Below are 26250 nucleotides of genomic sequence, written 5' to 3' on the forward strand. Positions count from 1 at the left end.
AAATAACGACGCATGGATACTGGCCAGCTCCCGCGTTTCCGGTTTAGTGTTTCCCTTGTCGTGAAGCGAAACGGGTTTCGTCGAATGTGAGGATGATATGTGAGATTTGACTTATTCAATTCCCGAGTCACTGCCCACGGGGAATTAATACGGCCGCTGGTTATGCCGCCGGTTTCAGTCTGGAATTTATCGCTTTCACATCGTATTTTAGGTAAACTAGAGTCTGAATCTCGCAAGTGCTAGCCACCTAGGTAGTCATAGCCGTTGTGGAGAATCTGGAGCCTCCACAAGCGTGTATACGCTTCAGTCGACTTTCCCGTTAAGACCGCGGTAAGTTTGGCGCCCCAATACCTACCCTATCCCACCTTATAATATGTACGCATGTATACGAGTTGGTTTACGATGATGCTGATCGTGTGGGCGCATCAAGACGAAGTTCGGCATCCTTCTTGTGTTGCGGCCTTGTGTTGCGGTCGAAAGCGTCTCAGCTAGTCCGACCGCCTGTGCGTCTGGCGAGCTTATAGACAAATCGGACCGCTTGTTTACCCAGGTGGATAGGTCCCCCAGTAGGTCAATCGAAGGCGGTCAACAGGGTCGACGACTGTCTCGGCTTAGGCGACAGATCAAAGAGATCCCGGCGAGCTTTCTAGTTTTCTGTCGCAGAGCTGGCAAAAAAAAAAAAAAGACGATGAATGCTGACTGGCCATCACCACGCCGTTTGAGTTATGTCTCACGTCGGACTAGGAAACCCCGACGGCGAGATCTACTCGGAGATGAGAGAAGGATACTTTGTTAGATATCATGCCTAACCGTTAGCAGAAAGTAGATTGTAGGTCGGCTGGGTGAGAGATGCTCTTGCGGCCGGGAGCTTCTGCGACATGCAAGACTCGCATGAACATCTGAAAGAGCCATGCGAACGCATGCTTCGTCACCGTACATTCAACAATGCGCGGACCTTCGTGAGTGGCGGTGGAGTGTGGCTAGACATGCGTTCGGCTCGCCCGAGAGAGGAAGCGCAGGTTGCAGAATCGGTTGGAATTGTTGGTTATACCGCCGCGCGGTAATCAAAATAACTCGATCTATACCAATATCTAAGCATGCACATGTCCTCTACCAAGAGGTATATCCGTTATATAAGGGGGAGATGGTCGGCTGTTACTTCTGGGGCTATCAGCATGTACGCTACCAGCTTCCTTCAAGAAACATAAGTGAAAAGTCGCGAAGTCCCGGGATACTTAACCAGCTGGACCGAATCACTCCTCCTTGCGATCTCATCGATGTGCTTCTTCCACTACCCAGCCCCCAAGCCAGCACCGAGGCACAAGGGGGGTAGGAGGGAGAAGAGCACAGTGACGACGAGAAGGAGGAGAACAGCAAGTATCGAGGATATCGAGGAGGCGGCACGCAGGGCAGCCGAAGAGGCACTCGACCAGGCTTTTCCGATGGCGCCTTACGAGTCGAGCGTGAATGAGATGCACCACTATTATCACTATCCGTGTCGGGGCTATAACGCCAGAGGCGGCTGCGAGGACCGTCGGTCGCGCGAGAGCCCCCCGAGCTACAACCACATCACGCAGAGTCAATTGGCGTCTCACGGTGAGGCGCTGAGGGACGCCCTCGAGGCAGCACGCGGTAACGGACGAAAGATAGACGAGGTAAAAGCATCTGTCCAGGAGGCCGCCCGCGAGGTGCGCGAGGCGCGCGACGCGATCGCGAAGAACCAGAGCGACCAGGCGGGAGGACGAGACGCGTGCGCCGCCGAGATCGGCCGAGTACGCCGCCTGATGGAAGAGGAGGCAGCGAGGCGCGAAGAGGCCCGGCAGAGCCAACGGAACATGCAGGAGGCGTGGAACTACGTCCAATGGTTCCGGCAAGCGGGCGCGGAGCCGAAGACCTCATCAACGTCATCGACTAGCAGTAGCAGCAGGAGTGGCAAGTCGCGCAGAAGTCGATCGTCAGTGGAGGAGGAAATTCGCGAGGAGAAGAGGCGGTGGAAGTTGGAGCAGCAGCAGCACGACGAGGATGTCAAAAGGTCGGTGTTGGGGTATATGAACGAGTTTCTCACAGAGGCACGACCTCGCGGAGGCATTACCGGTAAAGCCAATACCGATACTAAGAACGGAAGTGGCGGCGCCACGTCTGAGGAACAGCAGCACCCGCGCGGTGAGCATCATAACCACTTCCACGCCTATGCTTACGCCCCCGCGCCTCATGATCATCCCGCTCATCAGGCTCCGCCGCCACCCCAGTGGGCTCCTGGGGCGAACTGCGCGGACCCCCGCCGCGTTGGTGGCTGGCAACAGCATCAGCAGGGCCATCCCCTGTTTGTAGACCAGAACGACCCTTACAACGCGAACATGGTATTTTGCGGCGGCGAATGGGTCGCCGGAGCCGGAGTAGGTGGTGGCCAAGGTTTACCTCGATATCTGTGCAGACACGATGTGGTGGGTGGAGGCGGCTGGGGTCCCGGCGGCTACGCGCCGAGGTTTATGTAACAATTGGATGTCGAGTTGCTTGCTTGCCTACCTGCCCGTGCATTTCTCGAAATAGGCGTCTGCGTGCTCATGTATTCCCGTGCCGTGCGTTGCGACAAGAAGTGCGTGCTGTGCGTAGATACTACCCACCTAACGTAGTATGCGAGCGTCAGGCGTGGACGGGCAGCCTAGTCGGGATTTTCTCACGTGCCCCGTGTTCGACGAGGTCGCAAGGCGCGGCAGGGCACGGCAGGACGCAGGCGAAGGGTGCTGTGGCATACAAACAGATATTGTGTTAGTGAACCCTCCGGAAGTCGGGATCCCGCTCGATTTCACCACGAGCCAAGTAGAAGGGAGCAGATGAGACTGAGACGAAGCCGCCGCTATCAACCGACCGGGGGTTATACAGGCTGGAGGGTGGGAAGGTAATATGCGATTCTCGAACAAACCCCCGGCGCGCTCCCTCCCCCTTTACACCTTCAGGATGGAGACAAGAGAAAAAAAGGGTGCAGTTGGGCTATAGATGCGCATGTGGTACATGTCATTCTCGGCCTCGACGTAACACGCACCTATGCCCACACGGGCGTTTGCGCACGGGGTGGTGGACAAAGGGGAGAAGGGGAAGGGTGTTACGGGAGGCGAGGCGGCCGGGATTCGTTTCGAGAGGTTGGTTGGTTGTGGGGAAACGCTCAGCTCTAAGCTGTTCGAGATCTTTCCAACGGCTCCGTAACAAGCACACGATAGACGGAGTAGGGGAGAGACGATCCATCTACCTATCCGCCCACGAGTCTTATCTAGGCAGACCCGCCTTAGTGGTGACCACGACAACCACGCTTGCGCGGCGCCGACTCTGCGTACGCAGAATATATATCTATGTCTGTTACACGACGACGGAACCGAAGATGTTGTGTGCCAGGTATGAGGGTGTCGTGGTGTGTGAGTACGGTGTGTGTATAGTATGTGTGTGTATCCGTGTTTACTATAATTTCGGGAGATAAGAGAGAATGAACACTCGGTTTGATGCGCGGCGCAGCCCACTACGTGAATGGGTGGGTAGGTATATGCCGAGTGCGGATTGCACGCAGGTATCGCGCGGTGCTTGTCTTATACATGCATCCATAGCGAGGGCGATAGCGAAGGTGGTGGTGAAGCAGGTCTATAATAGTAGCATGCATGTGTGATGTGTGTGTAGTGTATGGTGTATAGTGTATGTGTATGAGGAGTGTGTGGGAGGGTTAGGGGAGAGGGGAGAGGGGAGAGGCTCCCGGAGGGATGGCCAATCCAGGGACCATGTTTTTTTGTCTTTCTCCGCCGGTCGATGTGAGTGGCAGAGTACGTACTCTTTGGCGTGATGCCTTCGACCCAGAACAGCCTGTCCGAAGCGGTGCCTGACAAATGTGCTCATAGCCAACCGACAGCCAATTAGGTACTTACCGGATAGGGAGACAATAAGAGGTATATGACGGATACCACGTGCAGGTAGTGCGCACATAATAAACAGGAACAGGAAAGGATTTGCGAGCGGGACCGCCCCTTACGGCTGCGCATCGCATTATTGGCCGGTAGAGAGCGAGCGATGGACAACGGCGGATAGAGGCATTACCGATAGGGACAAGTGCCCAGATATAAATGGAGAGTCCCCCAGTTTAGCGAGATTGATTGACCTGGGCAGCTATTCAGGGAAGCAAGCACCAATCTACACGTACACGTAGTGCGCTCTGGCTGGCTTCATGCGATGCCAGGTCAGCGTCGGTAAGCCGAGGTACTTTATCTACCTGCCCGTAGTAATGGCCTACCTGCCCTCAAGTGGTGGTGCCTGCTAAGCTTACAGCTCTGAGAGATACCTAGGCAAGTATCTGTACTAAAAGTACCTACCAAAGGACCTAGAGGTTAGGTACCCAGGTACCTATGTAGGCACCTAAGGTAATAAGCGCGTTGTTTGCTTCTAGACAGGTAATCTACCCAGATAGGTACCTAATGTAGTGCCCGTTAGGCACCCCAAGGTATCGAGGTACCCCTTACCTACGTACCTACATATGCCTACCTGTAGGTGTGGGTACCTAAGTATAGATGTACAGTTCCAGCAGTACCTGCGTCTAATATGCTCGCCAAGATTCCATGTCCACTTTTCTTTCCTGCAGGAACGACGGCGCGCGAAGAAAACGCTCAGGGGATGCTTGCATTCCGTCCGCCCACCCGCCAACCACACAACCCGATGTCTATCTCATCTACTCACGGGTACCTAATATACGTCCATACCTCATGAGAGGAGGCACGTAGGCCACCGTCCACAACACGTCCATCTACATACCTGCCTACCAACATGCACGTCTACAGTAAGCCCGCCAGTAAGACAACTCCCGCGATTCCGCCATCGCGGAGCCCAAGGTACGCGACTCACATCATCCAATTAACCAGGTCTGAGAAAGCGAAGGATCGTCTCTCCCCGTCTCTCCTGATCGTGTATTTTGACGATAGCTTCAAACCCATCCCCGTCGGGTACGGATGGCAAGATGACTGACAAGACGACTTCGCCAGGCAAACTTCGCGCAAGGAGGAAGAAAACCGTAGGAATCCTGGTCGCAGTCAAGGGAGGCCGAGGGGCGGTTTGTCCACTCAGGTGCGGTGAAAACCTCCCTAGCCATGGATCGTAGTATGATGCCAGCAGGGGGAGGGGAGGGGGTGTGCTACGATGGACTGAGAAATGCACGTCGCAGCACGTCGTAGCATCGCAACCCGACCCATGTCTCGCACCGGTAGACGTTTGCCGATCCACATATACCGCCAGCACCATCGTGGCCCGGGTCTGCAGTGGTGCCCTGTTTTGCCCGGCTTGGGAGGAGATCAGAGAGAGAGAGAGAGAGGGACAGCGAGCAGAATCCTCCCCCCATGTCCAAATAAAAAAGTCAGCTCGTGCGCATCCACCGCTTATTTCCCTCCTCCCTTTCCTCTTCTCCTCTCCTTTCCACGGCCTTCAAGCTTCATACAGGGACCAAACCCGACGCTCCTTTTCCCACCCACGTATACACAGTTGCATCTCGCAACCCACGCTCATTTAATTTCAACCTCGTTCCGACGGTTATAGGTACCAACCGCCCTTCTCTTCCCTCCCGCCAAAATCGTGCCCCACCGGAGCTGTGATTGTAACCACGTCCCGGAAAAGTCCGCACTCGAATAGGAGAATAAAAAGGGATCAGCGCCTTGCTATTCTCTTCGCCCTTCGACAGCCACCACCAGCTCGGACAATTAGGATATATCCTGCCCTCAACGCGATAGTCGAGAAGAAAACGTGATACCCGGTTTTCGATCGACACCATTTCAGGATGCACGCCTCATCTCTCTTCGTCCTGGCTGCCGGTGCCGTCGCCGCTGCGCAGACCACCACTGCCACGTCTTACCTGACGGCGACGGTCACCATCACCCGGTGCAACCCGACAAACACCGACTGCCCGCTGTACACGCCGCCCACCAGCTCGGCCGTGCCGACAACATCGTCGTCGTCGGTCTCGACGCCACCGGCCTACCCCACTGTGCTGACCAGCAGCTCCTCGGTTGCGCCCAATACCACTACCTCCTCCACCTCCACCTCCTCCTTCATCTCCTCCACCATCTTGTACCCCATCGCCAACTCGACGAGCCATCTCGGCCCGACCGCGCACTCTAGCGCATCCTCTTCCGCGGCGCCCCCCACCCAAGTCACGCCGACGTCTGTGGTGGTGCCGACGAGCCAGGGCCCTGCGCCGACCACGCCTATTCCTACCGTCCCGGCCAGCGGCGCTAGCCTGCTGTCCGTCCGGTCGGGTCTTCTGGCGGCTGCCATCGGCGTGGGCGCTGCGCTCCTAGCCTAAGCTGGACCTTTGCGCGAGCCATATGCGGAGTTGGGAGGGATTGGGCGGCGTGGAGAGGAGTGACGATCTGCCCGTCCTGAGGCATACCTAGCGGACGTCCCGGCGAAAGGACCCAGGCGCCAGGCTGGCCGTGCATTAACGTCTCATGCACGGCCTCGGATCAAGCCGACACCTACGATAAACGGTTTTCGGGAAGAAAAGCTGGAGGCAGGAGTCGGAGTGCTTAAAAAGACCTTTTTTGATTCTGAAATACCCTTTTGATTCTGTAGGGGAAGGGCAGTTTGGTGCAAGTTTTGGCGGTGTTGCTCGGTTTTGCTTTTTACGTCTTGGAGAGTTTCTCGTCTGAGAAGTCGACTTCGCGCGGGGACCTCGCCTAACTGCTAGAGCTGCGGGAGGGTCCCCTGCCGTTGTCAGCGCCTCTCCTAGAACGCAACGGCTCCTCCCTTTCCTTGTCCAAATTAGAGACGACCATGTCTATTTTATCAGCATAAATGTTATACAGCATGGGGAGGAGTTGGAAGGGGGTGAACCTCCCCGGGGTGGGTGTTGCGAGCGGGGAGTGGTGCGACATGACAAATGACATAGAAACATCTTCTATCCACACCGTTGGAGGCTAGTCTTCTCTTTAATCCTAACAATCATGTGAACCGGTTATAAGTGCGTGAGAGGAGCTTTCAGGTGCCGGCTTTTCTTTTGTGGGTAGAGACGGGCCAGCCACGGCCAGCGAGAGATGGGGGGTCGCTCAGTTTCGGAGGTGGAGGGGCGGAGGCGAGGGAAGCAGGATTGGATGGAACCTATAGGGCACATGGACGCGAAGGCCCGAGGCATGCGGCCTTCGTATAATAATGCCGTTGCCACTCGGGCCGAACGTCTCCGTCAGCGAACACGAGAGAGAGGCTCTGCTTTGAAAAGAAATCCATAATCATAATCATAATAATTACCACAGTCGCAATAGAAGGAGCTTGCAAATTGAACCCAGATCGGAGAAGAGGGCAGCCGCCGGAAAGCAATCAACGAAAGCCGCCGGCGCAGAGGCGTCCGGCTGGCAAAACACGTGTAAGCGTGCGCATGCGGCATGTGGTCACGAACCACACTCGGGCAACTTCCGGTATTGAAAAGGATGGGAAGGGGAAGATGGAAGTACGCGGATGGAGACCCGAGAGGGAGGAATACGAAGCTCGCGGTTCTGGTCGCGGTCCTGGTTGGCGAGAGACGGGCAGGTGAGCGCTCCGCGCTTTTCTGAGTGGGCGAGGTGAGGTCATACGAACAGGCAGTACGTAATTTTACCTCCTCTTTTAGAGGGGAAGAAGGATCAACATCGATGGAAATATTTTGTTTTCTTCTTCTTCCCGGCCTTCTTTCTCTCTCTTCTGTTGCTCTTCTCTTCCGTTCTAGAATTCGCAGGGGGTGGGTCGAAAGAAGAATAAAACCCGAAGTGTATGGGATGGGCGAGATGCCAAAGGACGAACGAGTGCGTGCATGGGTCCCGAATATTGTGCTGCTCGCCGATTCATTGGATGGTGTTGGTATCTTTCCCACCGCGGCTGCTACAGAAAGATGTCACCGTGTGTTTCGCCAACTTCTGATCACCGTCTCGTTCGTCTATTTCTGCCCGACCCGTCGGTATCGCCTTTTTTTTTTCTTCCCCTCTCTTCCCTCCCTCCCCCCCCTCTCGGCTATTATTACTATTATCGCTGACTGGGCACTCTCTCCCTCTCAGCTTGGCCGAATCTCGGCTCGCATCGCTTCTCTCTCCCATCTCCTCAAGCAAATTTAGAAAAGTTTTCCGACTGAGCTGGCTGACTGACACGCGCTTTCGGAAGAGGCTCCGGGGACCCGAACCGCCTCCACTGCGATGAAACCCGGAATCCCTGTCCGGCCATGAGCCACGAGTCGGTTGAACTGGGGATGGTATGGAGGCTCTGCTCTTTTGAATGGGGGGTGGGGAAGGGGTATTCTTCTTTTGGCTGGGCTTGGTATTGGTTCCGATTCTCTTCTTCTGTGCCATGTACTACATATACGTTCCGAAAGTACGTAGCGTGGTGGTGAGGATGTCACGGGCAAGCCTCTGGCCAGGTAAGTAGGTTATTTTACCTAGTGGAGACAACCAGATCGTATATATACCTAGCCATATACCTATATATATATATATATATCGCTCGATCCACATATCGATGCACGAAGAAACACCTTTATTTATTGCCCGTATAGTTCGTTCCAACCATCAGAAAACAGGCCACGCTATAAGGAGAGGGAGTGAGTGTGTGTGTGTGTGAGAGCGAGAGAGACAGAGACAGAGAGGGGAAAACTGTTGTTCTTTTACATCGAGCCACACCCGCATACGAACGCACCCAGCGCACAGAGGCATCTCCCATATCTATTCCTTCCAGCACGACCAGGCGAATTATTCGAGATCGGATGCCACCTCCGACGCAATTTCTCCCTTCCCGCCCCCTTCCCCCCATCCAGCGCCAGCATCGCTTCTCCGTAGTTTTCTCCCGTCCGGCCCGCGGGGATGCGGACGGGCGCCTGTCTCTCTAATTATGAATCTGACTGCATTGGTTGTTCTCGCACCCGACGCACAGCTCCTTATTCGAGTCGCACTCGTAAGGGCAACCCCGGTCCCGGTGGTTGCAGTACCTGTTCGCCAAGTATCTCACCGGCCCCTCAAGTTCCGGAAAGTCCACAGTGATGGTGGGTGTTATTGGTGCGCCCTGCCGCCGGATGCTAAACCGACTATGGTCAAAGAGGGCACTATCGCAGTCACTATCTCCTTGTTTTTGGCGTTCCCGTTGGTGTTGGTGTTGGTGTTGGTGCCGGCGCTCCTGCTGTTGGAACATAGCGTCCATCATCACAAGTGTGTATGTGTATGTATGGTACGTCCTGTGGCTTACAAGCGAGCGAGGTATGGGCTCGTCTTATCAAGCAAAAGATCCTATTCGTACAATCTATTGATTATTGGCCACTGTCCTCTTCGCGCGTGATGAGTGAACCTGGCTTCGGGTTAGTTTATGAGCTGTCATATTCTCACCCTCGATAACAGGGCACTAACGCTATTCCGATCCTTGTTGGCGACTCCGTCGACCTTGGAAAAAAAAAACACTACTGTCCGTCCTTCCGTGCGTCCCTACGCCTGTCGATATGTATTCTGTATGTACGGATGTATATGCACCGTATGTCCACGCGTCCACACGTGTGTAAGGAAGGCGGGAATAGATGCGAGAGAGAAAGCGAAGAGAGAGACGATCAGGCAGAGACGAATGTGTATGCGATAGGCCCATGAGACCAGGGGAGGAGGAGCAGGAGGAAGAGGACGTTTCCCAGGAGGGAGAGGGAGCTCTCGGGAGCCTTTTTATAGGCCGCAGGAAACCAGAAGGGAAAGAAGAAGTGAAAAAAACCTGTATACATGTTGTTAGTTGCCCGGGACGCAGATAGCCATGGCCAGGGAGGAATCCGCCTCTCACACCTCTGTCGCCTGCCGGGTTTCTCTTTGTGCTCTACTTAGATGTCAGACTCCTGGTTCTCAACCAAAGTCGGCGTTTTGCCGGATCAGCAGCATCTCGTCATCCTGTCCCACTAACCAGGTGCCGTAATCATGGCTATGATAGTTCGTCTGCATACGTGCGATCTAGTCCAAGGGGTCTTGTCATCAGCCTCCTCCTCAATTCATCATCGAAGCGACGCTGTGTTTCAAAATCCGTCTTATCCGGCCGGCGGCCATATTCTTTGAAATCCAACTTGACCTGTACTGTCCGGTTTCCTTTTTTTCTTTTTTCGGGAGGGGTTTATTTCTGGTTGGATTTTTTATCAAGAAATTTTCTCTTCTTCATTTCCCCTCCCCTCCCCTGCTTCCCCCCCTCCGCTTCTTACTTACATATCAGCTCTTGCCGAAGGTGTTGTGTGGCGGCGGCGGCGGCGAAGGAAAGCAGCCCTCAAAAGCGAGGATCGCGATTATTGGCAAGCCTGGGGCAAGCTATTCTCTTCCCAAAACAAATTTTTTTTTTTTGCCAGGAGTCTTCTTAGACCCAAGGGCTCGGATCTGCAACGCATCACAGACATCGAAATGACTGTAGTCTCGGAACGAAGCACCCATTTGGAAAATATCCACCCTGGCCCGTCCCATCTTCGACCATGCCAGTCATCAACTAGGGGTTCCTAGCCCTGTCGACATGCCTGGTCGCAGCCTTCTTCGAAAAGATTCACGGTGAAGGTTTTTCTTCTTCTTTCAATGGCCAAGTAGACGGCTCCTCCGATGCATCTCTAACCGGGATGTCCCCCACGGTGAGCACTCCCAGGAGGTCCGTCCAGCCTAACGGGATTGGTAGATTCTTCACCGGTCACCCCGTACACGCAATACCGTAGCTTTATATCGACCCTTGATATCGACGTGCAAGGTATCAGCCCCAGTCCCCCGGGAACCCTATCAGCTACGCGGCGCAATGATCCCAAGCGAAACTGTCCGGCTCGAATCGGTAGCCGAGTTATGCACATCATGCGCTTGTTAGCTGTTTACGTGCAGTGCGGCACATATTACGTCGCATAGTATTGTCGTGATGTCGCATGAGGTTGGTGGTGGGCGCAGGACTTCTCTTACCACCAATGCCAACATTCGCCCTCACCACCTCGACAAGGGGCGGGGCGAGGCCAACCAGGGCCGCGAACCTGACATCCTACCCAAGCGGTCGGGACATCGGATCTGGCCTTTGATAAGTGTCCCACCATGTCCAAGCGCCCACTACTACGTAGCACGCCGTCGCGGTAGGCTGACAACCACCTCGAACGCATTCGCAGCTAAGGATAGCAGGGTCCCTCTCACTGGTTGCAGTAGTCCCGGGAACTCCCCTTCTCGAATCTTTCCAACCCTACCGAGCTCCCGTAGTCAGACGAGATCGCCGATCTCTGGCGCCATCGCCGCGCAACGAGTCGGACCCAACGAGGTGTTTTGTTTGCTCTGCCTACCTCACCTGTTTGTGAGGTGGCTTCTCGGTATGAGATATGGCTGTACATGTCGCAGGGGATGCCGAATGGCACACCGCTCATCCTGCGAGCATTAACAATCGAAAGGCCACGGGATAGGGATAACTATGTAAGTACGATCTCTCCGATGCCCTGTGCTGGCGCGCGGAAACATTTTGGTTGGCGTATCGTTCGTCTGCCAACCGGAGACTTGAACCATGAGTATAACGGAATACGACGCTTGATAGTATACACCGGGTTCTATCTATCTCTCAGGGCGAAGCAGATGCTCGGACGCCTAGTCGATTTGGACTCGCTGCAACCCCACGGAAGCACGAGCAGGGATCCCCAGCTGCAGAGGGACGGAAATATCACTAACAGTCCTCGGGGACACGGGACCGTATGCTAACGCGGCCCGGAAATCTGCGAGATATAGCGTAATTATTCCTGGCCTGCAGCATCTCTTTATTACGCGCCTTGCCTAACGGGATCGCTGCCGCGTGGAAGGATGTAGGTAGGGGTAATACAGGCCGAACTACCCCCTACCCCCTACCCCCCCCCTGAGCGCGAGCGACTTATGCAGAACGATCACATACCAAACCGACAAAAATCCTGGGAAGCCAGAGAATTTCCCCGAGTTGCGAAGCCGGAGAATAAGGTCTATAGCCTCTGTCCAATTTCCCTGATATCTGATCCCGAGCCGTGGGAAAGCAAGATTTGGATCCTGTTGCGATCCCAGAGGGCAGCTAAGGCGAGTCCCGAGCGATCTCTGACAGGCGACCCCTGCCCCCCTTGAACAGGAGAAAAAATTTTCTTTCATCGGTCGCGTAGCAGCTACCATTGTAGGTATACCGTCGTTCTATATCGCGAGGTAGGAATAAGTCAAAAGTACATCCGCGGCGCTCAGCACTCGACGAACTTACCGCCCGCACTGTACGTCCGTTGCTGAGATGCTTACTCATGGCCGGATAATGAACGGCTTACGAATATACGACATTGATTATCTTTAGAAGAGATTATCGCACTCGTTCGACGAAGATCGGCCGAAATCTCCTTCCCTCTACCGTGTCTAAGAACCCCGTCTCCCTCCGGGGCGAGAGGGCGGGAGTCCAAGGACGAAAGAAAGCGAACATCCTACCCAGCATTTGTCAAGCCCGGAAGCTCTCAGATGAACGATCACAAGTGAGTGTGCAGGGTGCATTGCCCGCGGTTATCTACCTATTCGTGGGACGACCATGGGAATGTTGGGCCGAGCGTGTGCCACGGAGAGCGCGATCGACTTGGCTCAGATGTAGGGGGACTCGCATGAACTCACGCCGAGATATTGGCTAGGACCATCGCGGATTCCCCCTCTATTCGGGCTTAGGCGAAGAGGCTAAAGCCACGCAGTCATATATCTCTCGGGGAGGCAAGACCTGTCTTTTTTTTGTGGTTGGGGGAGGGGTGCTTCAGCTTCAAACAGCACAGATGGCGTCTGACCGATATCCGTTCTCGTGAGGGATTTCTCCAAGTGCTCCCCCGGCGGCCGAGAGATGACGACCGTCCCTTCAGGGCAAAGGATCAGGATTCCGTGCTTATGGCAGCCAGCCAGCCAGCCATGCCGCGACACGGTTGCCAGGTACCCGGCTGTCTGAATTTATAAGCGCAGTCTGCATAGGTAGGTAGGCCTGCCGTGTGTTAAAGCCTATGTCCGGTATACATAGCATTGACCATACCCGCCCTGTCCCGCGTTGCGATCACCGCCCTTCTGTCGCTGGCCACGGTCGGTCGGTCGGTCTCCGTACGCGGGTGAGCGATCGGCGCGCCCTTTTCTTCCTCTCTTCTCTTCCGTCACCTGATGTGGGCAGATAGGCAGGCTGGCTGGTAGGGATCATGGGTATTCTTCGACTTAGTAGCTCCCCTCGGCGACGAGTCTTTTCTCGTCCAGACTAGCATCTTTCGAGCCGGATCTCCTCACGTCTGGGTGCTGTCTTGTTCCCCTGCTGCGGTTAGCGAGCCTCGTCCCGTCCTATCGCACGCCGCCGCGTCTTGCACGAGATGGCCTGGCCTGGTATGAGGTCATGCTCAGAAAAGCAGGGGCCAATCAGGTCCGAGGCGGGCGCCGCTTAAAAACTAGTGCGACCCAAGCGGATTTTCGACAGATCGAGGCAGTTGCGTGGCACGACCAACCCGTCCTCCGCCTGCCCGCCGCCGCCGCCCGCCGCCGCCTGGTGGGCAGAGAGGCGTGAGCTGGCGGTGCACGTGACCTGATTTATCGATAATCGCTTATCCGATAATCCTGCCCTTCGATAAGGTACCTACGTCAGGTACCTCTGTCTCCCGTCCTCCTTCTCTCGACATAGGGGGAAACCCACTTCTGCTCGACTCCCGACCTCGACCCTGAGGAACATTCCAAACACCCATCCCAAGCCCTCCCCGAGACAGCGTAAATAATACTGTTTTTTTTTTCTCTCTCGCTCTCTGCCGTTTTCTGCCTGTTACTACCCTGTCTGTTTCCCCTCGTTCTCCTTCGGCAGGACCAACCCACCCGCTCACTGAGCTCGCCCTCTCCCGCTCGAGTCTGAAGCGAATATCCCCCCCCCCCCCCCCCCGTCTCGTCTCTTCCCCTGTCCGAAAAGACGAGAATCCGCCATGGCTGCCGATCCCAAGGCTTCGTCCACCTACTCGACCGACCCCGCCCTCTACATCTACACCTCCCTTACCGCCGGCTCCTCCCACATTGTCACAGCCACGTCGCGGCTAGAGACGATCCTGCGCGCCAACCGGGTGCCCTTCAAGGCTTTAGACATCGCCGTCGATGAGAAGGCACGCATGCTATGGGGACGACGAGCCGGCAAGGACGCGTCCGGCCGGCTGCGCAAGCTCCCCGGCCTAGTGCAGATGGGTATGGTACTCGGCGTAAGTTCCCCGCCTGCTCCCCCTCCCGCGCTCTCGACGCTACGGCTTGCCTCTGGCGAACCTCCCGTATGTACGGGCGACTAACGGCCGAGTGTGTGACCGCCTCTACAGGACCTAGTCGAGATCGAAGAGTGGAATGAGTATGGCGAGTTGAAGCAGAACGTCACCATCTATTACGACGACTTCACCATCCCTCCCAAGAGCCAAGCACCACCGCCCACGCCACTCAAGACCGTGGTAGCGGCGAAACCCGCGGCGGCGCCGGCACCACCGGCACCACCGGCAGCTTCGACCGCGTCGGTAGCACCCCCGCCGGCCCCCCCGCTTCCCGAACAGAAGCCAAAAGCAGCCTCTACCGCTACTACTACCGCTGCTAAAGCTGCCGCCTCTGCTACTGCCGTTAAGCCCGCGCTCAGCATCGCCGAGGAGGCCGCCAAGAAGGCTAAGGAGGTGCATCTTAAGAACCTGCGGGAGAAGGTCTACGGGAAGAAGGGTGCACCCGATGCAAAGGATGGCTCTGCCCCTGCTCCTGCTCCTGCCTCTTCTTCTACAGACAAGAAGATAGATACCCCTAGCTCCACGGACAATGATAAAGATAAGGAAAAAGAAAAGGAGAAAGAGAAGGAGAGGGAGAAGGAGAAGCAGAAGGAAAAGGAGAAGAAGAAAGATAGCCCTGACTCTTCTGAGAAGAAAAAGAAGGACATCTCCGGTTCTACAGAGAGGAAGAAGGTAATTTCTACCTCTGACAAAAAGAAAGAAATTCTTACTTCCTCCAAGAAGGAAAAGGAGAAGGAGAGGGAGAAGAAAGAGGTCTCCGCTCCCTCGGAGAAGAAGAAAAGAGAAATTTCCAGCTCTGCGGACAAGAAGAAGGCGAAGGAGAGCTCCGAACCTGCGAGGAGGTTTACGAGGCCAACGCTCGCCTCCAGCTCGTCGGACAAGACGAAGAAGAAACCTATCTCCACCTCCACCTCCATCTCCGCCTCCTCGGCGGCCGACCGGCTCAAGGGCCTGTCGATATCCAGGGGCGACGACAAGAAGAAGGACAAGAAGAGCGCGGAGAAGGAGAAGGAAAGGAGCAAGGCCAGGACGGTCGGGACGAGCGTGCGGTCGCCACCGGGCGGGACGTTGAAGAGGACGGGCACCGGGGCGGTGGCGGCGGCAGCGGCAGCGGCAGCGGCAGTAGTGGCGGCGTCGGTGGTGTCGGTGGGCAGTAGTAAGGCGTCGGGCCCGGAGGAAGACAGTAACAGGGAGAAGAAGGAAGAGGAGGGGGAGAGCGAGAACAGCGAGGAGAGTGAGGAGAGTGAGGATAGCGAGGACAGCGAGGACAGCGAGAAGAGCGAGAAGAAGAAGGAGGCGGAGGCTAAGGACAAGGATAAAGCCAAGGCCAAGGACAAGGAAGACGAGGATGAGGATGAGGACGAGGATGAGGACGAGGAAGAAAGTGAGGAGGAGAGTGAGGAGGAGGAGGAGAGCGATGAAGAAGAGAAGGCGAAGAAGGACGAGAAGAAGAAATGAGCAACCGTATATTAGCTTTGTAGCTGTAGGGGGGGGGGGCAGTGGCGCGATGGAGGGGGGAAAGGAGAGCGGGGGAGGGTGAGAGAATGAGATAATCAGTGTGGTCTCGCCATCCCTGTGCTTTAAGCAGCAGCAGTAATAATAGTAGCAGGGGTAATAGCCGTAGTCGTAGTTTGTAGTTGTAGTATGGCCTGTTCTCGACGGAGGAGGCATTGGAGGGGAGGGGGAAAGGGGTATTAGGGCCTCGAAGGCTAATGCGGACGTGTGTATAGTAGGCGAGAGAAGACACCAAGCGACATATACCTATAGAACAAGAAGGAGTAGGCAAGCATCTCTCCGCTCTGCAGTTATTTACGGCAAACCGGCTCTTCGCCATGTAGACGAATAGAACTATACCGAGGCTGATTGTTCATCATCTCTTCTCCCCGCCACGAAGTCGATAGATTTGGTACTCGCTACACTACCTCCGCCGGGCCATCATCGTCGGCTCGCTTACAATATATGCATATATGTATGTGGCCGGTATCTACCCTAATTGATAATATCCCTTGGCGTTCTTCTCCCACTTCTTCCTATATAACCACTGTTCGTCCCTCCATCTATCCAGCAAGTCGCCGTCGGCCACCAATCGATCGTTATATCTACAAGACTTTCAGATAGCCCGACTTTGAACCTTGGCTTCGGCTTCGGCCGGCTTGTACTTGCTTTTCGCGCAAGAATCAAATATTGACATGACGAGAACGGGGGAAAGAGCCGAATTTTCCTGTATTATCCTTTCTCTCTCTCTAATATAACCCTTCGTCGTCGCTCGCCGTTCCGTCTTGGAAGCTGCCAATAGTCGCCTTGCCTTTGCCTTTGGACCTGCCGTTCACGCTCCCGCCGGAGGCGTCGTCGTTATCGTTTTTTCCATTCGTACTTCCGTCATCGCTAGCGGTGGCGATAGCCTTCCCTTTCCCCTTGCCGATGCTACCGCTGTTACTACCGCCGCCATTGCTTGCCACGGCTTTGCCTTTACCCTTCCCGATCGAGCCCGATCTGAACGCGTCGTATGCAATGGGGGTCTCTGCGCTACTCCGCTCTTTGCTGCCGTTCCTCTGTCGACCACCCTCAAAAGTGGCCCGAACCCTCTCGTAGTGCGCGAGCTCCCCGGCGCTGACGGAGGGAATCAGCTCTCGGTTGGCCTCGAGGAAATCTTGTTCCGTGACCATGACAGCGACGTCCTCGGGCGTGGCATGATGGTCGAAGAAGTTGGCAGTTGAAACGAGGTGGTGGTGCCCTGCGGCCTTCTCTATCTCCGCATTCATGGCCCGGATCTTCAAATCCACGAGCGACGCTTGTCGCGTGACTGCTTTAAGCATCGCGTCACTACACAGGGCGTAGAAATCCGCGCCCGTGTACGTAAAGGGCAGGTGCTCGGCAACGACGGGAAGTGACACGGTTGGATGGAGCGTGAACCTACGTTGTGATGATTAGCATAAGGACGCGGGGGGTTTTATTATGATTATCAAAACTCTTGAATGAAAAAGAAATATATCAACGTACTTTCTTGTTAGGGCTTCCATGATTTTGAGCTGCTTTTCGTGAGTGTCGGACACGCCTAGGTAGAGCATCTTATCAAATCTGCCAGGGCGTAGAAGCGCCTGGTCGAGTAGGTCTGGCCTGTTCGTCGCGCCGATAACGAACACGCCGCCCCCGCCGTCGTCTCCCCCGGACATACCATCCAGCTCCGCCAGAAGCTGTGACACGATACGGTCCATCACGCCTCCGCTGTCTCCCTGGTTTCCTCGTTTCGGGGCGACCGAATCGAGCTCGTCGAAGAAGACAACGCAGGGTCTCGCGTCTCGGGCGCGTTGGAAGACCCTCCGAACGTTGGCCTCCGACTCTCCGATGTACATGTTGAGCAGCTCGGGGCCCTTAACACTGAAGAAATTCAGGCTGTACTCCGTAGCAATGGCCTTCGCCAACAGTGTCTTGCCGGTACCAGGTGGGCCGTAAAACAAGATGCCAGAACGCTTTTTCATTCCCTTGGCAAACAACTCGGGCCTCTCGAGAGGTAGTTGAATCGTCTCCATAACTGCTTCCTTGACATTATTGAGGCCGCCGACATCGTCCCAGGTAACATTCGGTATCTTTGGCGCGCCAATAGCGTCTGCGAAATTTTTCCTTGCTGCATCTATAGCGATGTCGAAATCCGACTTAGTCAAGCATCTCGCAGACGAGCCGCCGGCTGTCTGTATATCGCGCACGGTCACGGGTGAGTTGTCGTTCGAAAACCTCGCCGACAACGACTCCAGGCGGGAGTCTCGCGCGACGATGGCACGCTCCACTACGTCAACTAGATCACCGGCAACGAGTGCGGCAGTTTTGATGGCAACACCGCTCAGCTCGACCTCGGGGGCAAGAAACACTCCACGATTTTGTACGATGGACCGCAATATGCCTTCGCGTTCCCCTTCGTCTGGCGCGCTCATCTCGAGCTCGTGGGTGAAGAGTCCCCTAATGCCATCGGGAACCTTGTCGACTTCAGTGGTTGTGCCGATTAGCACTCTGGTGTCGTTGAGGATTTCCTTCATTGCCCCTACCATCCTGTCGGCCGTCAGGGCTTCGATGTGGCGGACAAGAAGAGCGCAGCAATCGGACCCGCAACTCATAGCACGATCTACTCGTGCCTTGAGAAGCCCCTCAGTTTTTACATCGCTACCACCCGGACCGCTCTCGTTGACTATATCATAGGCGTCGATGGTAAACGTATGCAACCCGATATCCGCACAGGCACCGGTGGCCACAGCAGCCTTGCCAATGTTGCGCTGGGTTGACACGAGAAGAACGGCTACCGGAGGCATCTTGAGATGGACAGCTCGTTTGCTTGTGGCAGCTGCCATCAGCTCCCTTAGTCGTCGTCTAAGAGGAGGGATATACCTCGCCTGCTTCTGAGTGAGGAGGTTTGACACGGGCAGCGGAGCCTCTTCGACACCCAAGTAATAGGGCCAATTGCTACTCCTCGTGCCCGGCAGAGAGCTCGTGGTTCCGCCAGACTGGGCGATTTGAGTAGCGGAACTGTCGACGCAAGCCATACCGCCCCATATATCCTCTTCTTCGTCTTCGTCGGCAAGGTCAGATTTCTGTCTCACTATATGGCTAATCTTGAACCAGGCGACAGCGTCGGGCTTTGACGTTACGCCGGCGCCAGATTTGCTCGAGCTAGCGAGGGCGACGATGTCGTCAAGAGCCAGGCTGTCGTTCGTACTGGTTGCCTCTTGTAGAGTGCGCCCAAGTTGCGTGTCGATCGGAACACCGACGAGGTCGCCCGTTTTGACCACACGTATGCTTCGCGCGAAGTAGTCCTTCAACCCCCCGAATATAGCTGTCTGAAGAGCCTTCTCTGAAGAGATGGGTGTTCGTATTTGTTGAAGTGTGACCTCGCGAGCGTACGGCGGGCGCGACGAACCGGTGATCTTCGACTGACCCGGTCGGGGGTGCGCCGCCCTCTTCAAGGGGGCTAAGCGAACGTAAGGCGCACCGTCTAGATTCGCAAGTAGAAGAGGAGACATGTACGCCCCTGGCCCCTTGAAGCTCTGGACTTGCGATTCGAAGAAGGAAAATCTCCTGCCATTCATGTCGTGCTTCGAGCTCGGAATCCTGGTCACAGGCCGATGAGAGTAGCCCTCAGGAAGCCCATAAACCTTGGCCGGCCGCCATGTAGGCTCTTCTGCCCCGGGTTGTCCGAAGCTGCCGAGGCCGAAAAGACCGACACCGTTCGCGGGAGGCTCCTCTGAAGCCTCGACGCGGACCCAATCCCCAGAAAAACAACCGATCCGCGTCAGCGAATTTATGTCAACGTATACCCTCATTTCTTCATCGTCCTCGGCCGTAGGCTTGGGGTGAAGCAACTCGGAGGGTATCGGGCGCATCAGGCCATTGGCCTTGAAGAGGCGACCCCGGGGGCGATCTGCACGAGCAGTCGTGGCGGTAAAACTCGAAAACACCGAGGGTGTGTTTATGCCGCTGACTTTCCGCCCACGTCCGATCGTCATTGGCGTGCCTGGTTGCATAGTTGACACGCCACTGGCATTCGTCGTAGGCAGCGTCGGAGCCTGGAGAGAAATTATGTCATCCATCGAGTCATCCGAGAGATCGTCTTCATTCTCGACCTCGGAAACCTCCGTGTCCGTCTCAGTGACGGCCTCCGAGTTGTCGTTCGCTGCATCCGGTCTATCTCCTTCTTCGGTCGCAGAGTAAAATTGGTCATTTGCCGTGTCCTCGTCGTCCTGTTCCGCACCCTTCAACGCTCGGGTCGACGCGATAGCGCCGCGACCCTGCTTCGACGGGGCATGACCTCTCGTTAAGATGATCTTGGTGCTCGGCGCCAGAATACCTTGTGCCACGGGTTCACATAGTACGACCTTGCCCGGTGTAGGGGGGACATGTGTGACCGGGTGTGGCAGGAGGGGCAAGGGGAATAAGTCGCCGTCGTGGACGACCCTTAGCGTGCCTAGAGCAACTCGCAAGGCGGCGGCGAGCTCATCGGTCGGGGTATCGCGTCCCGCGGCGGCTGTCTTTTTACCGGACGCAGGGCCTGTGAAAGAAGTCCCCTCTCCATGCTCCAGCCTTCTTACGAGATCGCTCTCGAGATTTACGAAGACAGTGTCTAGGGCGATGGCGGCGACATCTAAGACCAATATCTCAATACCACTCCTACTATGGCTCGAAAGCTTCGAGGGCGCAATCTGCTGTAGCGTCGTCGCGAAATTCTGCAGGGCAAGGGACGAGGGGGAGAATTGGACGGTCGAATGGGCAAGATCGGCAGATTTGGCGATGGGCACGATAGTCCAATTGGCCCTCTGGGGGTTCGAAGACGGCGTCCAAGGGGCAATGGCAACGTGGTGTATGTCGAGGAGCTCGCTGGCTTCGGCCGCGACGGACTCTGTATGGCGCGGAATCGGTATTAGACGGGGGAGGATCACTCGAGGGAAAGTGGCGGGAAGCTAGAGCGAGGCTCCGAGGCATGCCGAATACTCACCGTCCTGCAGGTGAGGGAAGAGGTCGGCGAACAAGTCGTCGGACAGGATGCCAACGTCTCCCTTCACATGGTCGTCTAGCACTAGCCTGGCCGTGATGGCAGGCTTGTCCTGCCTCCTCCTACGCCTTCGTTTTCGGTGGGCAAGGGGTTGGCGACTCGGGACAGTCATCCCGGAAATATGGAGGGTTTCAAATGATTCAATAGCTGCTGTATATCGTCATGGGGATCATCAGGCAAATCAGGGCCCCGCCAAGTCGCAAAGCAGCACACATTCAAGGTTTCGAAGGATGGACGGCGGAGATGTGCAACGGAGAGAGAAGATTAACAGAAAACACGGACTTCTAAAGGGGCAACGAATACGGTCTACATGCTGATGCCCTAGTCAGAGAGGGGCATGGCCGGAGAGCATCGCGACGGAGTGGAGGGTTGGATGGGATGGGTTCGTGGTCAATGGTCGACGCATTTGCTGGCGTCGCGTCGTTTTTTTTTAAGGTAGAGGCCAGCCTAGGTACCTGCCACCTCAGTAGGTACAGCTGGGGCCGAGGCATTCGCTCCGCCGCGAGAGCCTGTAAAGGTACGACGACCGCAAGCAGGTACGGCTCTCTCGGTGCGCATGTACCTGAGAGGTACTCGGCAGCATAGAGGAAGGAAGCTTGGACCATAAACGATCCGCGGGCGCGCACGGGGATATGGGGCAGCTGGCAGCAGCTGGTCCCGATAGCCTATTATTACCTGCCTAGGTGCCTGGCAGAGTGGTGTATTACACGTACAAATCTACCTCTCATAATAGACGAAATTGAATAATAACAGCCTGGATATGATAGAAGCAGGTAACCAACCAATCTACACTCTGACGTATAGCCAATCTGCACGCACACGTGTCTGGCACACGCCCTCAGCTGTCAGGCAAGGAGACCACTACTGCTAGGCATTTACGAAATGTATTACCTATTGTTACCTGGGGTATCCATGCCGTTTCCTCGAGCGTTGCGTGGTTATGTAACTCGTAGAGTATAACAATGCTGGTTCTTATGCACGATGCATATAACATAATGTGTATATACGTCGTTATGTGCATACATAAAATACCTACATGCTCCCTCGATCTGAATCGCCTATTGCCTTACCTAGGTTAGGTACCTACCTACCTCTCTCAGGACTTGGATTGCTCTGGCGTTGAGCCCATTCCCAGATTGCTACCGACTCTGTCCACACCACGCAACGCCTCCCTTTTCTCCTTTCCACCTGTATACTCTAGTCACACGCGTGTCCTCGACTTTCCAAGGCTAGCTTAGTATGTTGACGTATATTACCAGGTAGTATGTAGGTAGGTATATAGGTAGATATGTTTCATGCCAGGGATCTCCCCGTATTTTATTCGATGTGCGCGTATGCATAGTCCCGTCTTCACCCCATACGCTTTGTTCTATACCCGCCTCCTATTCGGAATTCACATGCCAGCATCTCTCTTGTGGGCCATGCGTGTGCGTGGGGATATACCTACCTACAGGATATCTATGTCGGGTATCCACGATATAATAATTCAATAGAATATATATATCTATATATATATATATATTCACACCTATTCTTCACACAATACCTCCGGTCCACCCTGCCATCCCCCCCTCCCCCCCCTCCTCCCCTCCTCCATTTCGTCGGTGGCGGCTGACCTCATCTGTGTCTCTCCTAACCTCCCGGCCCTCTAGGCCTGTCCCTAACAAAGCCATGGCGTAGTCTCAGGGTTGCTTGTGCCCCAAATCAACTAAATGTTAGTTAGTAGCTTACTAGACTCGCCCGCCCACCTACCTCAACCTTACGATATCGACTTGTCCTTTCCCCCTTTAACTAACTATTTCTATTCCTATTTTATTTCATTTTATTCTATTTGGTCTTGTCATCATTGCCTCACCTCGTCTTCGTCACCTTCGGTGGTTCTCCTTGGTCTACACCCTAACGTCAAGATCAGCAACCTAGAACCCGCGAGGGAACTCTAGGAACTGGCCCACCGTCCACTCCGAAACTACGGGCTCCGGTGTGTGAATGCTGAATCCGGCGGGCGTTCGTTGAGGTATCGCGATGGGTCATCACGCCGAGTCGCTGCCCGCCGGCCCAGCTACTGCTGTTGCCCACACGGCCGTCGCATTCGCCCACCAATCCGAGAAGCTCTCGCTCGGGACGCCAGAGCACGCCGGGAATTCGGACCATCCGGGTGCTGTCGCAATAGCGGCCCAGTTCGTGACACCGCAAGACCCCGTCATCGTCACGGCCGACGGGAGCAGGTTACCTACGGTTCCGCTGGCCGAGGCGCACAAACTCAATATCCTAAAAGAGGAATTGCACGGTCATGTGTCTAACGAGGAGACGGCGGTAGCCGGCCAAACCTCCGGTACCGCGAGTCTCATCACCGCCGATATCCCCGCGTCTCACCTGTCCCACGCCGAGAAGAAAGCACTGCGGAAAGCGTCCGACGGCTCTCTCCCGAGATCGATGCCGCCGACGAACACGCACCCGCTATTCCCTCCCCTCCCCCTGTACGGGCCGCCGTCCCTGCTCCGGAACGTGCAATGCTGGACTTTCCGGGCGTCATCCTTCTTCCTCAGTGCCGCCTTCCTGGGCGTCGTCGTCCTCGGTGCCATGTTCACCAACATACCCAAGACGTGTAACAAGGCCTGGTTGCGTCTCACGTTCCGGAACCCCGACCGCCGGCGGCCCTTCTACGCCGAGGAGGTCCGGAGGCGGAACCTGCGGAAAGAACAGGAGAGGTCGTGGAAGAAGAGGAGCTCCCGGCGTCGGCCGTCCCCGGATCAGGAGAGCACCTCGGGCGACGACGGCTTCGTCCCGACCGAGGGTGGGCCGGACCGCGTCGTGTGCGACGTCGGATACTACGCGCGGAGGGTCGGCCTCGACGTCGAGGAATTCCAGGTCCAGACCGAAGACGGGTTTATCATCGACCTGTGGCACGTCTACGACCCCCGCGAGCACGCCAAGCTGAGCGAGCAGGAGCGGTCCCACCGGGGCCCGGACGTGTTCACGGGGGACGTCAGGAGCCGGCAGCTCGCGGACCCGGACCAGAAGCCCAAGTTCCCCGTCCTCCTGATGCACGGCCTGCTGCAGAGCGCGGGGGCGTATTGCGTCAACGACGACGACTCGCTGGCCTTCTACCTGTGCAAGTCGGGGTACGACGTGTGGCTCGGCAACAACCGGTGCGGGTTCCGGCCCAAGCACGCGGTGCTGGACTACGCGGACCCGCGGATGTGGTGCTGGAACATCCGGCAGATGGGCGTGTTCGACCTGCCGGCGCTCGTGTCGCGCGTGCTGTTCGAGACGGGGTTCGCCAAGGTCGGGCTCATCTGCCACTCGCAGGGCACGACGGAGACGTTCGTCGCGCTCGCCAAGGAGCAGCGGCCGGAGCTCGGCGAGCGCCTCACCGTGTTCTGCGCGCTCGCGCCGGCGGCGTACGCGGGGCCGCTCATCGGCAAGATGTACTTCAAGTTCATGCGCGTCATCTCGCCGGCGCTCTTCCGGCTCATGTTCGGCATCCACGCCTTCATCCCGCTCATGATGCGCATGCACGGGATCCTGCACACGGGCGTCTACGGCTGGCTCGGCTACACCGTCTTCTCCTTCCTCTTCGACTGGACCGACGCCCGCTGGGACCGCGGCCTACGCGACCGCATGTTCCAGTTCGCGCCCGTCTACGTCAGCGCTGAGTCGATGCGCTGGTGGCTCGGCCGCGAGTGCTTCGCGCGCCACAAGTGCATCCTCGCCACCAAGGAGGAGTGGCACGACGAGGAGAAGGACGACGGCGCCGACGCGCCGGCGGCGGCGGAGGCGGACAACGGCAACAGCCACCGCCACCACCACCGGCAGCTGTCGGCGGAGCACCACCGGAGGAAACCGAAGGGGGCGACGGCCTGGTACAACGAGAAGGTCTGCCCATTCGCGCTGTGGGTCGCGGGAAACGACCAGCTCGTGGACGGGGCGAGGCTGCTGCGGCGGTTCGAGAGGGGCCGCGAGCCACACGTCAAGGTGGTGCACAGCAAGACGATCCCGGAGTACGAGCACCTGGATGTGATCTGGGCCATAGACGCGGTGGACCAGGTGTTTAGCGAGGTACGGGAGGTGCTGTGGAAGACGTGCGACGCCCGGGACCGGTGCCGGACGCCCAAGGGCTGCGAAAACGTCGCCGTCTGGGTGCCGGGGGAGGTTCCCGCGGACACCGGGGTGGACCTCTACCAGTCAAGCAGTGATTCGCAATAGCCCTGTCTCCCGCTCCAGTATATACACTTCTCTTTTTTTTTTCCCCTGGGAAGTGTTCACCTGCCGGCTAATATCGGCCGGCGAGGACGACGAAGACGACGACGGCATGATCTGAGATGTGATGTAGAGGATATAATTACAATACCCCTATATATATGCACCTTGGGAGCGGTAGAGGATTGGAGTCGTGGGATGTGTACTGTTGCTATCTGATGAATTTGGGCGCCCGTGGGGGAGCGACGGGCCTGGAGACTATATAACGGCGGTGCTCAAAATACATGTGTGCGTGTTATTCCGTGTTTGGATATAAATGATGCCAATATTACACAGGCCGCTCCGACAAGACGTCGATCACCTCTCTCACCCCGTGAAGACAACCTGTTGAGGGTGGATAGCTCCGCGGATAGACCTCGATGTCGTCGCGCCCCGCGAGACTTGGGCATGTAGGTAATAATACCGCGTGTACGTACCGGTTGGAGGTACCGAGGCGAGCTGCATATATACCTAGGTACCTACTTATGTATGACAATGCACGGTTCGTCTACTTCTTAATTCGGGTACATGCATAGCAGCATGGGGGTTGGGGTAATCACATGCCCGGGCGTTCGTGTATGTTAGGAGGTACCTATGCAAGCGTATATTGGGGATTCGTAGCACGTAGTACATAAAGATCTCGCATGTATACAATATGTTATAATAACATGATAGTACCCGTATGCACACCTACGTAATTAATCAACAGGTTCGGTTCTGTCCCCTGTACCCATGTCTCTACGTTAGGTACATTATCTACGGAAAAGTTGTAGCCGGAAAAGGGTAGAATTTCTACACCGCTCTCCGATGTCACGCTTAAGTAGATATATGCACATGCATGTGCATAATGAAATTGATAAGTGGAACTCCATGTCTGGGTACCTACGTACCTGTGAAGACACCGTACCTCGGGTAGGTACCCCTACTTTATGTACCTCCTACCTTGGATGTGCCTAATGTACCTGTGAGTACTAGTGGATTCTCCAGGATTTCCCCGCAGCAGCCCGAATCCCGCCTGGGCTTAGCTCGACGGCACAGACGGTTCGAGGGTATGGAGAAGATGAAGAACGAAGAAAGGGGAAAGGGGTTGGGGTCCCCTACTTGTTGCACTCGTTCTCCCCGAACCTGGAGTCGGGAACAATAACGATATACACACGCTGTTACAGCACTGAAGCAGGCGTACGAACCCAGCAGTAGTCGTCCTCGAAGCCTCCTAAACAGAACTTGCGTACCTGCGCGAGCG

At 56.0% G+C, this 26250-nt stretch overlaps 6 protein-coding genes across 6 annotated transcripts; 5 read left to right on the forward strand and 1 right to left on the reverse strand.

Annotated features, from left to right (window-relative positions):
* The first annotated feature begins 1171 nt into the window (after window positions 1–1171).
* On the forward strand, window positions 1172–2755 carry GGS23DRAFT_278929 (uncharacterized protein). The gene has a single exon (XM_051512530.1). It carries the CDS (start codon window positions 1278–1280, stop codon window positions 2493–2495), a length of 1218 nt encoding a protein of 405 aa, XP_051375314.1. The 5' UTR covers window positions 1172–1277; the 3' UTR covers window positions 2496–2755.
* A 2778-nt stretch (window positions 2756–5533) lies between these two features.
* Window positions 5534–6760, forward strand: GGS23DRAFT_278983 (uncharacterized protein). The gene has a single exon (XM_051512532.1). The coding sequence runs from the start codon at window positions 5798–5800 to the stop codon at window positions 6320–6322; it is 525 nt and encodes a 174-aa protein (XP_051375315.1). The 5' UTR covers window positions 5534–5797; the 3' UTR covers window positions 6323–6760.
* A 761-nt stretch (window positions 6761–7521) lies between these two features.
* Window positions 7522–8225, forward strand: GGS23DRAFT_278968 (uncharacterized protein). Its single transcript, XM_051512531.1, has 2 exons — window positions 7522–7941; window positions 8043–8225. Exons 1-2 carry the CDS (start codon window positions 7644–7646, stop codon window positions 8114–8116), a joined length of 372 nt encoding a protein of 123 aa, XP_051375316.1. The 5' UTR covers window positions 7522–7643; the 3' UTR covers window positions 8117–8225.
* A 5684-nt stretch (window positions 8226–13909) lies between these two features.
* On the forward strand, window positions 13910–15691 carry GGS23DRAFT_593349 (uncharacterized protein; the record flags this gene model as incomplete). The annotated part of the gene is made up of 2 exons (XM_051518026.1): window positions 13910–14176; window positions 14288–15691. The coding sequence occupies 2 exons, from the start codon at window positions 13910–13912 to the stop codon at window positions 15689–15691; spliced, it is 1671 nt and encodes a 556-aa protein (XP_051375317.1).
* A 412-nt stretch (window positions 15692–16103) lies between these two features.
* On the reverse strand, window positions 16104–20966 carry GGS23DRAFT_278996 (peroxisomal biogenesis factor 6). The gene is made up of 3 exons (XM_051512533.1): window positions 20712–20966; window positions 17234–20615; window positions 16104–17146 (listed from the first exon to the last, which is right to left on the reverse strand). The coding sequence occupies exons 1-3, from the start codon at window positions 20878–20880 to the stop codon at window positions 16477–16479; spliced, it is 4221 nt and encodes a 1406-aa protein (XP_051375318.1). The 5' UTR covers window positions 20881–20966; the 3' UTR covers window positions 16104–16476.
* A 1359-nt stretch (window positions 20967–22325) lies between these two features.
* GGS23DRAFT_551272 (alpha/beta-hydrolase) lies at window positions 22326–25395 on the forward strand. Its single transcript, XM_051515335.1, has one exon. It carries the CDS (start codon window positions 22791–22793, stop codon window positions 24972–24974), a length of 2184 nt encoding a protein of 727 aa, XP_051375319.1. The 5' UTR covers window positions 22326–22790; the 3' UTR covers window positions 24975–25395.
* The last annotated feature ends 855 nt before the right edge of the window (window positions 25396–26250 follow it).

The sequence above is a fragment of the Durotheca rogersii genome (genome assembly GCF_024521655.1).
Source record: "Durotheca rogersii strain YMJ 92031201 chromosome Unknown GGS23scaffold_3, whole genome shotgun sequence".
NCBI lineage: Eukaryota > Fungi > Ascomycota > Sordariomycetes > Xylariales > Xylariaceae > Durotheca > Durotheca rogersii.

What these genes read in the sequence shown, in the direction of transcription:
- GGS23DRAFT_278929 (XM_051512530.1), top strand. Translation starts at nt 1,278, where the DNA reads ATGTGCTTCTTCCACTACCCAGCCCCCAAGCCAGCACCGAGGCACAAG.
- GGS23DRAFT_278983 (XM_051512532.1), top strand. Translation starts at nt 5,798, where the DNA reads ATGCACGCCTCATCTCTCTTCGTCCTGGCTGCCGGTGCCGTCGCCGCT.
- GGS23DRAFT_278968 (XM_051512531.1), top strand. Translation starts at nt 7,644, where the DNA reads ATGGAAATATTTTGTTTTCTTCTTCTTCCCGGCCTTCTTTCTCTCTCT. An exon ending in CGTCTATTTCTGCCCGACCC is followed by an intron (nt 7,942 to 8,042) that starts GTCGGTATCGCC and finishes TCTCCCTCTCAG; the next exon opens with CTTGGCCGAATCTCGGCTCG.
- GGS23DRAFT_278996 (XM_051512533.1), bottom strand. Translation starts at nt 20,880, where the DNA reads ATGACTGTCCCGAGTCGCCAACCCCTTGCCCACCGAAAACGAAGGCGT. An exon ending in CTTCCCTCACCTGCAGGACG is followed by an intron (nt 20,616 to 20,711) that starts GTGAGTATTCGG and finishes CGCGCCATACAG; the next exon opens with AGTCCGTCGCGGCCGAAGCC. An exon ending in ATGGAAGCCCTAACAAGAAA is followed by an intron (nt 17,147 to 17,233) that starts GTACGTTGATAT and finishes ATCACAACGTAG; the next exon opens with GTTCACGCTCCATCCAACCG.
- GGS23DRAFT_551272 (XM_051515335.1), top strand. Translation starts at nt 22,791, where the DNA reads ATGGGTCATCACGCCGAGTCGCTGCCCGCCGGCCCAGCTACTGCTGTT.